Here is a 17720-nt window from a genome sequence, read left to right as displayed (position 1 = left end):
GAAGAATCCATCTCTGAAATGTAGTTTCCCCCTTTGAACATACTTTTGTTTAAAGGCAGAGTCTCAATCTGTCTCATTTTGAATAGTTAGTTTTGGGGAATTTACCCATCTTTATAAGTTAAATTCACATGTCTTTGTGAGATCACCCTGCTGGTCATTGCAGGCAAAACAGTATAATTGTAAAAGGACTTTCACAAAAATTAAAAAACAGTACACAACTGACATGAGTGATATAAAAAGATTTTAAAGGTGCTGAGAATGCGAAGCAGTGCTTTCAAATCACTTAGCAAGAAATGGAACACACGCACATCTTCCCATGATTTTTATACAAGCAGCTGATCAAGAATAAAAATGGTTAGAGAAGCCAAAAATAGCTGTTAACAATTTGCAAGTCAGTCAATAATTAGTTACTCCATCACTTTGGGTTGAGTGACATAAGTGCAAGAAGGAAAGCCATATTTGAGGAAAGCCCAAATGAAGTCCCATCTTGAACTAGTAGAGGGAATTTGTCTTAGGATTCAGATACTGAGTTCCACTATACAAGTGTATTGCCAAGTGCTACATCTAGAAAAAAAGGACACAAAACACCATTTTGCATAATTTCTCTTCCTGTCAAATATATGTTATTTTCATTCATACACTGATATGTAATGGTGCTATATAAAGTAAACAGCTAATGGGAGTCAAACTAATGTATAGCATCCAAAACAATCGCATGTTTGGCAGAAGCAAAGAGAAGAGTTCATGAAAAATGATTCATCAGCCAGGAAGGGTATTTTGGCTTCATCCTAAAGACCTACAATGTGTGTTAGGCAAAATGGCATACAGACACACAATCCATGCTTCAGTGAAAAGTGTCATATGGAATAACTGACACATTTTTAATGGGATGTCTTATGAAGAATTAACAACAAAACAAAAAAATCCATATCAATTTTTTGTGTGAAATGGCCTGCTAAAAAAAGCATTAAAGACAGGTTTAGATACTCCATGCAAGCTGAATCTTGCTAACCTTACCTCACAAGGTTAATTCTCACCTATAATTAGCATCTGGAACGTAACCACCAAGACTGACAAATGTAATGACCCAAATATAATGCCGTGTGTGTGTGTGTGTGTGTGTGTGTGTATATATATATATATATATATATATATACACACACACACACACACACACACACACACAAAGTTTTATTAATTAATGCAATGATTATATTAGTTAATATCTACTAAATGGGAATTTGACTAATGAAAGTTTAAAAAGTGAGATCACACCAAGATGACAAAGGCTACTAAACTGTTTAAATTTTTTTCCTTATCAACTAAGGATGTCATTTTTTAATATGTGTTACAGATCTGGGGGTGTGTCTGACCTGTTTAAACTTGGAATTTTTTTGTCACTCTTAAGACGTATCTTCTTTCATAGCTTAAAAAAAGGGGCAGGTCCACCACTACTTCTTGACATACATAGAGATAAAATTGACTAAAGGCATACGAAATTCAACCCTAAGGCATGGCTTGCTGGTGCTTTGTGGCAGCTTTAGTAATTGTGTTAACATGTGAAGTACTTGCTACAGGCAAGTGCAATAAAGAACAAAACGGATGCGTTTCTAAACAGAGACACTGCAAAAACATGGATAAACCAGTCCTCGAGTTGCAAAACCTCTTGAAAATGAGCCCAGTAAGTGATTTTATTTAAAACTTTCTCTTTGTGGTGCTTGGTTTTGTAATGTGGGCTTGTGGTGTTTTCTGAACTTGTTGAGGCTTGCTGAGATGTTTTAATTGTCTGTTGTTAGTGACACAGGGATAAGAGAAGTGCACCAGAGCTTCAAAATGAATCTGTGGCAATTACTTTCACTTACAAAGCGGCCAAACTGTTTTTGGTAATAGTGGCTAAGTGCAATTCTGTCACTTGACTTGGTTATCTTTTGAGTTTAATTATTTGTCCACCCAAACCTTACAAATCATTTTCAGAGATTGTTTTGTTAATGCCTCACTTATTAAATAAGAGAAAACGATTGAACATAATGTATAGAAATAGAGTAAGAGAATGTGAATGGAATTGTGTTATCAATCATTTAGCTTCTTTTATTTATTTTTTTTTTGCTGTTACTATGCAGACACAAATAATCTAAAAAGTAACCCAACAAAAATGTATGTGTCCCAAAAACTTTTTGAAACTGATTTTTCTGCTACAGGCACCGTTACAAAGAAATCCTATACCGTCCTGATATTACTGGGTTCAAAGCAGGAGTGATGAAACACTCTTGCATTCACAAAAATGATGTCAGTTTAACGCCACCAGTTTTTGTATATTTTTGGGATGAGTGGGGAAATGAGAGACCCATGTGAATGTGGAGTGAGTGTAAAAATTCCTTATGCATAGTGAGATGGCTTGAAACCCAAGTCTATCTGTGAAGCCATGAGTCTAATTACATTAGTAAATACAGAACAGAGAACTTGAAAAGTTACCTAAACAAATAAAGAATTAAGCCAGGACCTATAAGTAACTGGAAATAGATTTTTATTGGTTATTTGCTTGGAAAGCAGTATGAAGGCACAGTAGTTAGGGTTGCTGACTAACAGCTCTGGAAGACAGGTTTCAAATCTCTGTTCTGTCACCTGGTTGTATGGAGGTTGTATGGTCTTCCCAATTCTGCGTAAATTTCCCTCTGCCTTGCCAGAAACATGTATGTTATGTTAAGTGGAAATTGTAAAATAATCTGCTGTGAGAGAGTATACATTATGTGTGAACTTGAGCATGCCTTACGATATCTGATGACCTATCTAGGTATGGGTCTGTCTTGCTACTAAAGTGACTGAAATACACTCCACCTCCTTACTACCTCAAATGGATTTATCAGTTTTGAAAATACATGGATGGATGAGTATCTGCTTAGTACAGTACTACTCCACAGTGATTACCGCTGATGCCACATAGTTTCAGAGTTCTGGATACTCCAGTTCCCTGTCACATCATAAAACCATGCATACTTAAATGACTACCAATCTGTTTGCTCTTGCTTTGCAGTTAATGCTGCTAGGATCCTCACAATATTTCTGCTAGGACGATGTGCAACAATGAATTAGAGTAATGCCATTCTTAATAATATAACTAAAAAGTTGTAATTATATATTTATATATTATTTCATGTTGCAGAAGAATTTCTTAATGTAAAACTGCTAGTATAAGTAAAGCTCCTTTAAATTTGTTAACAATCATTACATTCTTAACTTGGCTAATAATAAGATGACTGCAGGACAGCAAGTGCAAGAACAGTGAGACTTAAGTACAGCCTTTCAAATTTCCATTAAGCTAAATGGTTGCAATCCTTATCATTAGTGTCACTTGAACTCCTACATCATAGAGGAAAAGATTTAGTTATGATAATAGTAGTGACAAAAAAAAAAGTTAGAAGTTTATGATATACAAGGATCTAGAGACTGGATTAAAAATGTGGAAGTCCGCCAACAAAAAAGTGGAATCTGAAAATAAACAAAAATGATTCCAGATACATGTGGCATGTCACTAAAATTAATTGAAATACTTAATTGCTTGCTGTAGCAAAGTCTTTGGAAATACTAATCCTCAAATGATACAAAAGGAAAAAGAGAAAGAACTGAAAATTTATATTGGGCTACATATACTGATATTTAAATCATAAGATGCACAAATTAATGAATTAATCAGTTCTAAACCATTTTCTCAATCACAAAAAATTCAAACCAATTCTCAGGTGATTTCTTTTACAAACCTGTCCAACCTATCATAATAAAAAAGAATATAACTGAAGTATAATTCGAAAAAAAGAGCAGTATTCAGTTTTCTCTGTTTGTGCCTTTATTCCTTGTATATGAAAATCTAAGTGCACATTCTTGTCTTCACAGATTATTTCAAGAGGTGACAGGATTATCCTTTGTATCAAACAGTATGAAACACTTATGGTAAGTTTAAGGAATTGCTACTCTCAAAGAGTCCCATTACACCAAGCTATATCAACCCGTTTTATAAACAGAGATTTAAGAAAATAAAGATTGCAAGCGTGACCATTCTCTGAAGTCTGGATATGCACTCTTAAAAGTATTGTCCTCTTATATGGTGTCCTGGGTTATAAAATAGGCTTAACATTCCCAAATCCCCTGAATTCAGTTCAGGATTTGAGGAGCAAACACCTAACATGGCAGCACTGGATGAAAGTCAGGAACAGTCCAGGACAAGGTGCCAGTCCATTACAGGGTGAACTTGTGCACACAACAAAAGAGCAAATTTGGATCCACCAGCCTAACCACCACACCTTTGGTTATGTGGGCAGAAAACCAGAGTACCTGGAGGAAAACCCACACAGAGAGAGGGAGAAGGTGCAAAACCCAAATGGACAATAATTGGGTGTGTAATTTAAGCACAGGACAGTGGATCCATGAAGTAGCATCAACCACTGTGCAACTCATGATAGAGATTCAAATACTAATAAAAGTTTCAAAATTACACTTTGATGACATTTTGAGTGATATGTACTGTACCTAACCATAAAGAGAAACCTTTCTATCTTTGACATGTTGTAACACTTAGAAAGGCACATGTTGATATTCCAAAACATTTTCATTTCATTGATTAAAAAAGAAAAATATATACTTCAACATGCTTAACTTACTAGACGTTATTTGTGATTTTACCTCTTATAACCGACAGTGGACCCTTCTGCTCAAGAAGTTTATTTTCTTCAGAAATGCTGTTGACTAGAATTTTTACTACACCTTTGTCCATTGTCAACCCCTGTATGTAATTTATAATGCATTTGCAATGTCATTATTTCTTTATGTTAATCAGATTTGACATTGTTCTGTTTTACTGTGTGCTTAATGTAGTTTAAATGTTCATATATGTTAATGTTGTAAAGGTTAACAATTTATTATTATTTTATTTTATTTTATTGTTATTGTATTAAAGCTGTTAATTGGTATCGGCATTCTGAGTTTAGTCTTAGTTAAGAGAAAATTGAATCTGAACTCGCCTGCTTTTGGTAGACATCCATTCAGCACTAAAACTCATCTTCCATCCCACAGAAATTCTCCATTCCCTTCTATGGCTGCAGTAGTTTTTGTCAACAAACTTTTTGCATCATTTTTTCTTATTATTTCAGAGGTTCAATATTTAGTCATACTGTATTTATTTTTTTTAATGTTAGAAGTTATAGTCTGAGAAGAAAGTAGAATAGTGTTTGGCACTCCAAAGCCTGGATTTGAAACATCATATTGTTCACTAATGTTGTCTATGTATGAGTTTTTTTTTTTTTTTTTTGCATGTTTCACACAGATAGTTACTGGTCACAATTCAAAACCAGGGTTCCAAAATTGTGAAAATTACTGGCTGCTCGAGTTAAAAAAACGAATCCTCTAATCAGTGTTTTTGGCTTTCCCTTCTAAAGAAGCAAGATAATTAAGTGTTAAAATCAACCTGTTTAGTCTTTTATATTTGTATATGTAATTATAAAATACTTCTTATACCCTTATATAGTTCATGAAAAGTGAAAGAATGCATGATTAAAAATAGATTGATATTGCTCATTAGTCAGGTAGAATATTCAGTGACGTACTACTCTAATAAAGCAGAGCATTCCTGAAATAAATGTTCACTTTGTATTTACTCAGCTGTAAGGATGAGGTAAAGTAACATATAAACCATTTGAATAATGCAGTGGTAACTAGGCTTGTAAAGTCTGACTTCGTAGAAGTCATTTAAAACTAGGCCAGCACCAAATACACTCTTCCTAGATGCAAGTGTTTAGAAGACTGCCTGTGACATTTGTCCATCATTCATCACCAGTGAATGCAAGTTATTTGCTAGAAATTAGTTAATACGGGGAGGAAGCTTAATAGTTAACTGTGCAGAGTTACTTCTAATTATGAAATTAGAATACTGTGTCATCCAGTGGTGATTGTAATTGGCAGTATGAAGATCTAGCTGGGTATCCTCAAGAGCAGTTAGCCCTGACGGTTCCATAATACCCACCTAATCTACTTTTAGTAAGCAGCTTCCACTTACTAAGTGTATTTAGACATTAGCTCTGCAACATACACTGAAGTCTTTAGGAAACTGTTTTGTCCGAGAGTTGTATTCAGTTCAGTTTATTTTTGTATAGCGCTCTTTACTGAATGCGAGAGCAGAGCACTGTGACTAGTTCTCAGGTAAAATGCAAGTATAGATTTTACAAACTACTAAATACAGAATTAGTATGCCTAAAGACACAGGTTTGTTAAAACACACAGATAACAAAGTAGAATCTGATTAACAAATGGAAGCTAAAAACATCTGTCCATTAATGAATTATTGGACTACGGCAAGTTGGTGTGTTCTTTATGGAGTAACTTATACAGTGGCATAAATGGTTGCTAAATGCTAGACCTCTCTGAACTTCAAGTTAAGAGGCTTAAGGGACAATGGCTGGTTTGAGCAGAAAAATAAGGAAGACTGTAGGTGTTATTATGTAATTGTGGTGATGGTTTGGGGGACTTGTTCGAGTGGGTCAAAGTCCTGATGATGAAGCCGCCATAGAACTGATAAGTCTTATTGTTTATTTCTGTATTTACTCTCATGTTAATCCTGCCACTGTGTGGTTTAAAATGCTTGATTTTGTATATTTTAGTTTGATATTATTTCACTTGGGATCTGGCTGGCTTGTAGTGGTGACTTTTTCACTATATACATGAATATTCCACCACATTTAATACTTTAACAGTATCTTGTGTGTTAAAATCTCATTATACAATGTAATTCATTGTTGAAAAACTTTTTTATTAGACTGTTACTCATGGAGTATAATATTTAATTATCAAATTATGTTTGAAATGTTGATTAATTTTTAAACATCCATTATAACTAATGCTTCATATTTGCAGATGGACAAAAATCGGCATCACTGTGTCTTGAAGAAAGTTTTTCACTTCTACAGTAAAGTTCTTCATAAACTTGCTGAAACTACACCTGAACTGCACTTCAACATTACACTAGCGCTTGATATCTTTCACAGGATGAACAGATGCCTACGATGCGTAAGTTAATTTAATGTTTGGATTATGTTGTTGCCTTACTTTACAGTTTAATTTTTTTTTCAGAATAGTAACATCTAAAACCAAATCAGTTTCATCTACAAAGGTGTGTCAAAAATTATCCACACTCTGGCAGTACATGTCGAATTTATTTTAATCAACTTTCAGAAAAGACAAACACATAATTTTTAGACATAATCTCCCAGCTTTTCAATACACTTTTGTATTTCTTCATTAAAAATGTTTTTGGCTGAGCTGCAAGCTCCAAATGCACAACTGTCTTCATCTCTTCATCAGACTTGATTCTTCGTCCTCGTGGGGCTTCCTTCGAAACCCAAGTCTGTTGTGGACTATTGCATAGACATGAGCCATGGCTGATTTGCAAATGATTTAACACATCAACGGAATCATTTCACGTGCATGCTTAATGTTGTCATTAGTCGTGGACGTGGACGGGCATAGAGCTCCTTCTTCATGGCTTACACTCGTGTGACCTTCCGTGAACTTCTCTATCCATTCATACACACTTCTTTGTGACAGAACACTTTCTCCATATTGTGCACAAAGTCTTCAATAAATATTGGCACCAGGCATACCCTCGGACCACAAAAAACAAATCACTGCAAGGTGCTTTTCTTTCATGCAAATCACAAGTGAGGCAGCCATTGTTTCTCACACCGCAGTTGCAAATGATCTGATTTAACACATTCACACCTACACAGCAGTGACTGGGGAGACAGGGGCCTTGTATGGAAAGCGCTGATAAGACAGTGCTGCCAACAGAAGTTTTCATCATCTTCAACAGCCATTTTCCATGTTTATCAAGGTTGGGCAGTTGCCCCCCAAATTTTTTGTCCACTTTATGTACTTCTCTGCTTCCTTTGGGATAACTCATGTTTTTTATATCATTAAAACACCACATCCAATCATATCTTCTTTATCCTCCCTCAGAGCCACATGCTTTCTCCCTCTATCTTGGGATACCTCTTCACCCAATCATCCTCTTCCATTCTTGTTGATGCCCAAACCATGATATCATGATTCGGCTCAGCAATTTTGCCTCCATTCCAAGTATTTCTCTAAATTCAGCATTCATCTTCCCCTCAATCTGTGACACTCCACACATCCATTTGTTTATTGTCATCTCTGTTTTTTCTGGACATGCTTCATGTTTAAACCTCATGAATCATGTCTCCCTCCAATAGAGTACACTGTTCCTCAAACAGTTTTCATAAACTTTACCTTTCAGTTCCAGACAGACTCCTTTAGAGTTGGAACTGGGAGACGTGTCTTCCACACTCTTTTACCCAGGCTATCACTGCTGTCAGCACACAACACTTCACCTAAGCAGCAAAATGTCCCCAATTTCTGTAAAGAAAAAACTTCTACTGCTGATATCTAAATTTACACTTACTGTATCAGCCTACTGCACCCCACACATACTTTCTATAAACAAAGGTTGCACTCAACTGCCTGCCTACTTCCCATTACATCACTACATCGTTTATGCTTCCACTTCAGACAAACTGGGTGCCTACCTTTTTCACATATCTTGTTGGCACAAAAAAGCTTCTGGGGCAATCATTCAAGTATCTCTCTAGTCACCATATTATTTTATTTAAAATATTTTTTCTCATCACTATAATATGTGAATCTACACATTCTGATATATTTAGAGATTCGTTATGTGGTGACTCAGTGCACCAGTTCACATACATACATCTCAGCTATGTTTTCCTTTGTTTTTTTTTTTCCTTCTAAATTTAAAAGACCACTTTACAAATATATAATTAATTTCTACACATCAGTTTATCATTTGCTACAAATTCATCTGTTAAGCTTGATCACTTTCTCACTCTCTGAACTATCAGCTGCTTTCCATTAATTTAAGTCATTTAGTGATTTCCATGTAGGCCCTCCAACCTGGGGTTTGGCACTCCAGCCAACATAAAAAACCTCACACAGTTCTATTCCATCTGAACTAGTGTGGTGCTGAGGTGTCACCCGTTGCATGGCTGCACTCGAATCCTAATCTGGGATCCTGAGTTAATTTGCCATGTGGTTGGTACAGCAATGTGCTGTATCAGCGCATGCTCCTAACCTCTCTCTTTCTGTCTGTTTTTCCTACTCAGGAATTTTTTTGTTTAAAGATGATCTAGTTCCCAAGAGGTAAGAGTCTGTTGCACTAAAAGGTGAATTCTGGACCTGCCTCTCATACATCAGGCAAGGATAGAACTACATTACCTAGCCTTTTCAATTACTAGTCCATGAACAATAATTAAGAACTCTTGTGTAAAATGCATTTAAAATACCATATATGAAATAACATTTATTTCTCTATATGTAGTGTAACCACAGCCCTTCCCTGACATTCCCAAATCAAAACACATGCACCCTAGCTGATTAAGTGAGTAGTTATGTAAACTAGAGAGTGGATCAGTAAATATTGCATGTATTGAACATTCCTTGCTTGCAGGGTAAGAAATTATGAGAGAGTTTCAACTCTAGATAAAACACGGCTTTATTTCAAATGTATGACAATTACTTGCTTGAATCAAGCTCCCACATGATTCAGAAAATAAAAGTATTTACGCTGAATAGTTTTTGAGTAGACCATGCAAACCGTTCATGAATCCATCTCAATTTATATTCCTGAACTCCCAATGTGTGTTTATATTAGAAAAGTCTTTCTTTAAGTGTGTGTCTAGCAGGGAGTGTTAAGTCCATGAATGAACCAGATTGAGTGCTGCAAATGTACTGTGGAAACGTCATTCCGATTACAATGTTGCTTGAGGGCCTCCAACGCAACAAAATAACCACAACAACAACACAAATTATTCATGATACAAATAAAAATATATACTTTCCAGGCTTTTTATATCAAAGAACCATTAAGCATCATAACAGGCTTTTCTGTGAAACTCAAATGTATATTGGTAGAGTGAAAGTTGCTGTAGTGACTAGGATGCCTCCACTCTATCTCTGTTATCTGAAGTGCTCTTAGTGTGCTAGCAGGGTTCTGCAGTGGTAAGGTTTTTAATGCCATGATGTGGTAACTCTAGGTAATACTGCTTTGGTACAAATAACTAATCACTGTTTCTCCTGGCAGAACCAGAGAACTATATTTCTCACATACTGATATAACATAATAATGCAAAAGCAAGAATTAAAAGAAAATAATGAAAGAAGGAAATAAAAAGGAAAAGCAAGCAACATAGTGTAATACGTCCATCCATCCATCCATTTTCTTAACCTGCTCATCTCAGCAAGCATACTGTAATGGCACAAGGCAGGAACAATTCCTGGTCAGGGCACCAGTCTTTTGGCAGGACTGTAAATGAAAAAGATATTTAGCACCAGAAAGGTAATTGCTTCTTTGTACTTCATAACTAGCTGTGATATTTTTACACTTTTTCACAATCAAATGCACACTATAATTCAACACCACTCTTCCACATCACCATGTAGGAATTTTAGCTTAATTTTTGCTGAATTGATTCAGAAATATTGGTAGGTCCTGCAGAAGCATATCTATTGCGTTTAAGGCTGTACTTTGACTAGATCAGTCCAAAAGTTCAATTTTGTTTCTTTTTAGCTATTCTAATTTGAACATTTTTTTTGTGTTTTGGGTTATTATCTTGTTTCATGATCACTACATGTACTTCATCTTCAGCTTATGGAAGGATTAATAGATTTTCTCAATATGAATGTTCTCATACAGAGCAGAACTTATGGCAGTGCAGAGTTATGACAAATAGACCTGAGATGTCCAAAAAGTCTGACTATAGTCTCTTCCATCTACAGAACATGTTCTCAAAAGCCTTGGGAATAATCCATAAGCTTTCTGCAAAAATAAAAAACACGCCTTTACGTTCTTCCTTGACAGCAGCAGTTTCCACGTTGGTGCTATCCAGTGAAACCCATAATTGCCCATTGTCTTTTTGATTGTGGACTCATTAACACTGAGGCAACAGATGCCCATAGTTCTTTGTAACTTTATTAGAATTCTTTGTGACTTCCTGAATGATTATGAAGTTATTTTAGCAAGCTGGCCACTCCTTGGAAGATCCACTGCCATTCCAGGTGTTTACCATTTTAAGATTATGGCTTTCACTTTGGATAGGTGGATTCCCAGATCCTCAAAAATTGCTTTGTAGCCCCTTCTGGATGGATACAGTTTTTAACCCATTATCTTATAATGAATTTCCTTTGATAGTAGTGTTATATGTTTGTTCAGTCTTTTTGCTGGCAACCTAATGCTGATGATGAGGCTCGGTAAGTGAGTTTATATATTATAGGGCTGCCAATGATCAAGCCTTGGAGTGTTTAATTGGATTGACCTTTTTTTTAACTAGTGGTGGTTATTGTATCACACAGTGACAGTTAGTTGGTGTTGGATAATTTTGTTCATTAGTTAAACACTCTTGTTTTTTTAGTTGTTTTATAATAAATTCTGACCCTATCATGACCCTGCCATGTCATTGCAAAAATAATAATTTGTCAGATCAGATGTAATGTTGTTAATCTTTAATCATCCAAGTTTGATAATGATATGACCACATCTGACTGTTTTAGCCAAAAAGAGTGTGAACCTGGCATGGTCTTCTGTCGCCGTAGTCTGTCCACCTCAAGGTCTGACAAGTTATGCACTCAGAAATTCACTTCTGTACATAACAATGGTAAAGCACAGTTATTTGAGTATTTGTGGCATATCTGTTACATCAAATTTCTCTGTCTGTTATCCTCTGACCTTTTTCATTAATAAAGTGTTTTCTTCCATAGAAACTTCTAGTGCGCTATTGTCTCTAAACTCTAGTAACTCTAGTAAAAGAAAATCTGAGTAGGGCAAGTGTTTCTGAAATGCTGGAACCACCACATCTAGCTCCAACAATCATACCATAATTTAAGTCCCTTAAAGCACATGTTCTACCCCCTTGACTGTCTGTCTGTCCATCCATCCATCATAACCACATGATTGGCAGTTAGGAGGAAAAAATATTTATGAACATGCAGGTAAACCTATTCAGGTGAATGCCCACACAGATATATATACACACACATACATTAAAATACTTTCTACATTAAAGATTGTTTTGTGTTTTTAGTTTGCAAGTATTTTTGGACTATACTCTGGATTGGTGTCCTCTCTAGGGTTGCTTCCTGCATTGTGTTGGATTTAGCAGCAATTGTTCTACCTCCTAGCAATCCTATATTAGATTAAGTGGGCTTGGTGATGGATGGATGAATTGATATGATGTATTTGTTATAGCATATAACATGCTTGGCATACTCGTGAAAATGCACAATTTATTAAATTTATATTGTTTTATTTTGGATCTATAAATTTTAGTTCGGGAAAATGTCAAGTTTTTGAAACTTTTAGAAGTATTTCTATTTTTTAAATAACAATGTATTGACTATAATAAGTGTTTTTTTAATATATGATGGATATTAAAGTTTTCTTTTAAGTACGCTGAGGCTTATTGTGGTGTAACAATGATTTTCAGCTAATGTATACATTTGATTTGTTAAACAGGTACGGTGTAACAAACAGGAAGAGTCAAAATTAAAAACACCTTTAAAAGAGGTAAGGACTTTTGAAACAAATTTAGTTTTATATGTGCTTTGATATATATTTCCATTTTCTGAACATACTTATTCCTATTGTACACTATTTATCGCATAAAATTTAATAAAGAGAACTGGCAATACACATCTAATGAATACATGCACATTTTATGGTAACAAGTAAAAAACATATTTAATGCAAATATACCTAAAGTACTTTAAGTTGTTTTTTCTACCTGACAAATTGTTAATCCTTTTGCATAACTACCAAATGTTAATTCTGCCTGTAATATTAATGAATGAAAGCCAAATAAAAAAGTAACAGCAAACTAAACTTTCATCTAGATAATTTAGAGCAAAAGCAAGCATGGAGACAAATAGCATTTCAAAAACAATTTCATTGATATAGGTTGGCATGTAACCTGTTATGGAGTTTACTGGAGTGCACACACTTATAATGGCCAGGAAAAATGTATATTTATAAGAAGTTACTGTGCAGTTACAGTGTAAGTACACTGTAATAACAAACACAACCTGAGATTTTCCAAGAGACTTTATGTTATCGTTTAGAGTTCTCAGTGAAGATTATACACTTTAAGAGAATTAAACATGTATGGGGGAACACACATGCTTTCTTTTTTATATAAGCTGACTATTGAGTTTCAGTCTCTAAAAATAAGAAGTGTGCATTACCAAGCTATATAGTAATATTGTAAACACTCAATAAGCATGTTTTTTCTTGACTTCAAATTACACAAACATTTAATAAAAACATTTAGTCCAAAGATATCAGAGTTTACTCACACAAGCAAAGTGGCAGATAAACAATGTACAATTTCCATAATGCAAAAATAGCCAGCTTGACAGAAAAACACATTATGAATTCAAAATCAAAGGCAGAAAGTACTGTATATACAGTATTCTGCCTAAATTAGTAGGTGGCACTGTTATTAATTTAAATAATAATATTAATAGATAATGGGTTACACATTTTTTTGGCACTTTGTTTTATAAATGCAATATTAAAGACTGTAATTTTAGCAAAAAAATGGAGATATGCAAAATTTCAATTTGAAGCAGTTTCAGTACACTCAGAAGTAAAATATGTTTGCAGGAACTAGTAAAATATATGAATGTTTATTTTACCTTTATACAGGATAAATGTGAAGGTTCCTTTACAGCAGAAGAATTGGAAAAACTTCAAATTCAAAAGCTTAAAAAAGCAAAACATCAGGTAATTTTATATTTGTTATTATTCTGCTGTCCTTCTACTCCTTTATACTCTCTTATGTTCCTTTACACGCTGCAATGTTTACAAGTGAGCTCACAGTACTGCGCAAAAAGCAGGATACAAAACACTCCTGAAATAAGCAATGACAACAGAAATACGAAAATTATACTAGTACACACAAGGCCAGGATAAATTAGCTATGTTGGAACCAGATCAATAGGACAGGTTCTTGTTGGAATTTTTAGGACTGAGACATTATGTTCTGTGCCTAGTACCTTGATCTGTGTTTGCACATGTTGAAAGATTACTGTCTATTACCACCTTATTCTGATGGTGACTAATGAATATGCATTGTTTTATTACCTAATATGTTAGTAAAAAAATTATAATTTGTTTCTGCTACAAAAATTTGGAGAACTTATCCTTCATATTCTTCCCAGGCGATACTTTTTTAAACAATATGTGAGGACCTGTTTTACTGTCATCTATGAACTTGGAATTATGGGGAGAATGGATTTTCCTTTGAAAACCTTTTAATGCCACTTACAATTGCTGGTGTACTTTGTGGTGACTGGGCAGCATTCAACCAATGTAATGGGAACTTCTTGAATGATATAGTAGATACCAAATCAGTAAGTCAACTAACAACTAAGAGACTGGAAAGAAAACCTGTAGCCATTGGTGTGGATAAGTTGAATCAAATAAAATTTATTTTAACATGTAACAGACAACCAGCCTTCTACCCCGCTTCCCTAGTGAATGTTTGACAACCATTTTTTGGCACTAATTAGTATGGGTAGCAAGGGTGGCTTACTAAAGGGTGAATGATTCACCAGATACCTACATATACCCTTATATGTCCTCGATTATGATCAGTATGCGGAAAAGGTAAAGAAAAGAAATGTCAGTGGAGCTAAAAGAAACTTTGCACGTTATTTAATTCAGAATGGGACCTCCACTGCAGCTCTTGTTTTTCGTAACTTTTAAATGATTCACTATCACAGATATGGTTGCGCAGTGCAGTGATGAGTGCTGCTGCCTTTCAGGATCCAGTATTCCGGGTTCAGATCTTTTTCCCCATCATTATCTGCATTTAGTTTGCAAACCTCCTGGTGTTTGTGAAGGTTTTTCATCCACCTTCCCAAAAGATGTATAAGATGAAATGTATACTCTATGTTCATATAGGGTCATGTAGTCATATTTTTTAGTGTGGTTTAATCAAAAATGAAGAATTAAATAAGTTAATCAAAAGTTAGTTAAAAAAGAACTATTTTATTAATGTGTTACTCTTGACTTTCCATCTGGATAGAAATCAAATGCTGAAATAATGTGCTTAATAGTCCTGACACTTTATACCTTGACAAAAAAAAAGCCTTACCTGATCTTTTTACTTTTTTGTGTCTGTTGCAGTTAAATGACCCTCTTATTCAGAGAAAAGCAATAGAAGAACTACCCAGACTCCTTGAATGTCTCCCTCACAAATGGAAAAAGAAAAAATGCGATAAAGAAGTCACAGTCACAATGGCATTACCTTAAACAGATAAAAGTCAAACAGGGTACAATAACTTAATACAAATAAATTTGAATGGACGGTTTAGGATTGGAGCAAAGTTGGAAATCATCGTTCTCAGGTTTTTCCTGTCTGGATTTAAAAAAAAAATGTATAAAGGAAGGAAAAGTTGAAGCTACTCAGGTACTCCAGTTAATTTAATGTCTGTTTAATGTTCAATGCCTGTCTACTTGGGTTTCGTAATGTGCTATAGCACTTAAGAACCCTGAGATGCTTTCCATTTACTTGCAGCTTATAACTCTGTCAATCATTTTGTTTTTCTTATTACATGCAATTAAACAATAAGCTCCTGGATTATTTATTAAAAACATTTATATTTTGTGCTTTCACTTACTACTTTGCCTCTGATCTTATGTAATGTAATGAATGTTATAAGTGTAATGCCGTTGATGTTTCAAATCACCCTGTACAGTTTAATTTTGCAGGGTTTACTGTGGACTCATTCATTTTCATAAACTTAAAATGTCCAGCAGTTTGCTGATATAATTTGTAATATGAAATGTCCAGAATGAATTTTTAGTCTTTCATGATACGTTTTGCACTAAGTGCAAAAAGAAAGAAAATCCACAAAGCAAAGTATGCAAAAGGAAAAAAGGCAAGTCCTATGTTTTGGTACTTGGTAACCTTTTTATTTTTAAATTGTTTTACACATAATGTTAGAAGTACTTTTTTGGGCTTTATTTAATTTAAACTTAATCTATCACTGGATAGAAAAATAATAATCAAACAGCACCAGTTACAGTGCTTTCTGATTGATTGATTATATGTAGTAGTAGGGTGTTGTACTGTGTTAGCCATTATGGATGCGACGACAAGTCAAGCAAAACAACACTTTTTAGAGGTCAACCAAAAAGATTAAAATATTCAAGCTTTCAAGAGAACTCAGGCCCCTTCTTCAGGCAAGTTGTAAGAAGAGCCTTGAACAGCCCCTAAAGCTAGCACATTGTAATATGTTCAGTTAGCCAATAAAAGGTGTCGTTTTGATTGGTTGATTTTATAATATTCACAGTTGTGAAGATTTGTTTGCTTCAATCAAGCATTGCTAAGTTATGCTTTAATGTCCTTATAAACTGTTAAATCTTTTTGTATTTTGTTCATCTGCTCCATCGCCTTCAACCTAAGATTGATGGCCCTTTTATTATGCTGAAAGCAGCATCTTTTCCTATAACTGGTTAAATGAAAAGTAAAATGCAGTTATCTTTACTCTCACCTCTGGTTTTTGCAAACTTTATTAAGAAAAGAAGTGACCATAACAATTTGCAATATGTACTTTCTAGGAAAGCAATATTTTTTTTTGTAATTATGAATTGTAGTTTACAAATAATGTTAATTGTAAAGAGATCTTTATTTTTTTACAATGTATAAATTAAAGTCTAATAATGCAAAACTTGTTTATTTTTCCCAGGATTTTTTTTAAAGAGTTTTTGTCATCTTTTCATCTCTCTCTCTCACTGTCTCTATCAGAGTCCTTTCATAACAATAATATAATAATAGATACTTAACCAAATCCCTATCTTGAGCAAATCCATTTTGGGGATGGGGATATATGCAATATTACATAAAGTTTAATGAGGAGTTTCCTTTGTGTGGAGAATAAATGGTGCATGTGTGGTATCATCTGCTTATAGGGTAATCTATTATATTCCCTACAGCATGTGTAGAAATCTGCATTTTAGGCACATTGCTCAGGTAATCCTGTAGACTGACATAAATCACAGAAGCATAATTCATCCATCCATCTATTATCCAACCTGCTATATCCTAACTACAGGGTCATGGGGGTCTGCTGGAGCCAATCCCAACCAACACAGGGCGCAAGGCAGGAAACAAACCCCGGGCAGGGCGCCAGCCCACCGCAGAGAATAATTCTCATTGGGCAAAATTAACATATCACCAATTTTTTTAATCAGTGATTTTTTTCAGGCCAGCCCACTGCTTACAAAAAGACATAGTCCTCCATTTTTAGGAGTATTATAAGTCGCTGTAAGAACTTGGCATCACAGTCAGTGGTGGTACTACATGTAGTATCACTTATCAGCTTATACTAGGGCATGGTTGCCTATTTTTCTCCAGAATGGAAAACTACTTGTTATATACAGTATCTCACAGTTTGGAAACAACCACATAAAGAATTTACAGAAACTATGTAAATGTGTCCAGTTTCACCCATCACTTATTAAATTATCTTGGGGATTAAGATATCTCTGCGGTGGGTTGGCACCCTGCCCAGGATTGTTTCCTGCCTTGTGCCCTGTGTTGGCTGGGATTGGCTCCAGCAGACCCCCGTGACCCTGTGTTCGGATT

General features: G+C 34.8%; 1 protein-coding gene across 1 annotated transcript; it reads left to right on the top strand.

The window, feature by feature from the left end:
• The first annotated feature begins 1249 nt into the window (after positions 1 to 1249).
• Positions 1250 to 16803, top strand: LOC114646109 (uncharacterized). Its single transcript, XM_028794104.2, has 6 exons — positions 1250 to 1681; positions 3889 to 3945; positions 6898 to 7050; positions 12584 to 12634; positions 13772 to 13849; positions 15257 to 16803. The coding sequence occupies exons 1-6, from the start codon at positions 1514 to 1516 to the stop codon at positions 15380 to 15382; spliced, it is 633 nt and encodes a 210-aa protein (XP_028649937.1). The 5' UTR covers positions 1250 to 1513; the 3' UTR covers positions 15383 to 16803.
• The last annotated feature ends 917 nt before the right edge of the window (positions 16804 to 17720 follow it).

The sequence above is a fragment of the Erpetoichthys calabaricus genome, chromosome 1, assembly GCF_900747795.2.
Source record: "Erpetoichthys calabaricus chromosome 1, fErpCal1.3, whole genome shotgun sequence".
NCBI lineage: Eukaryota > Metazoa > Chordata > Cladistia > Polypteriformes > Polypteridae > Erpetoichthys > Erpetoichthys calabaricus.
The sequence above is the reverse complement of the archived record's forward strand: the minus strand, read 5'-3'. Positions and strand labels throughout refer to the sequence as shown.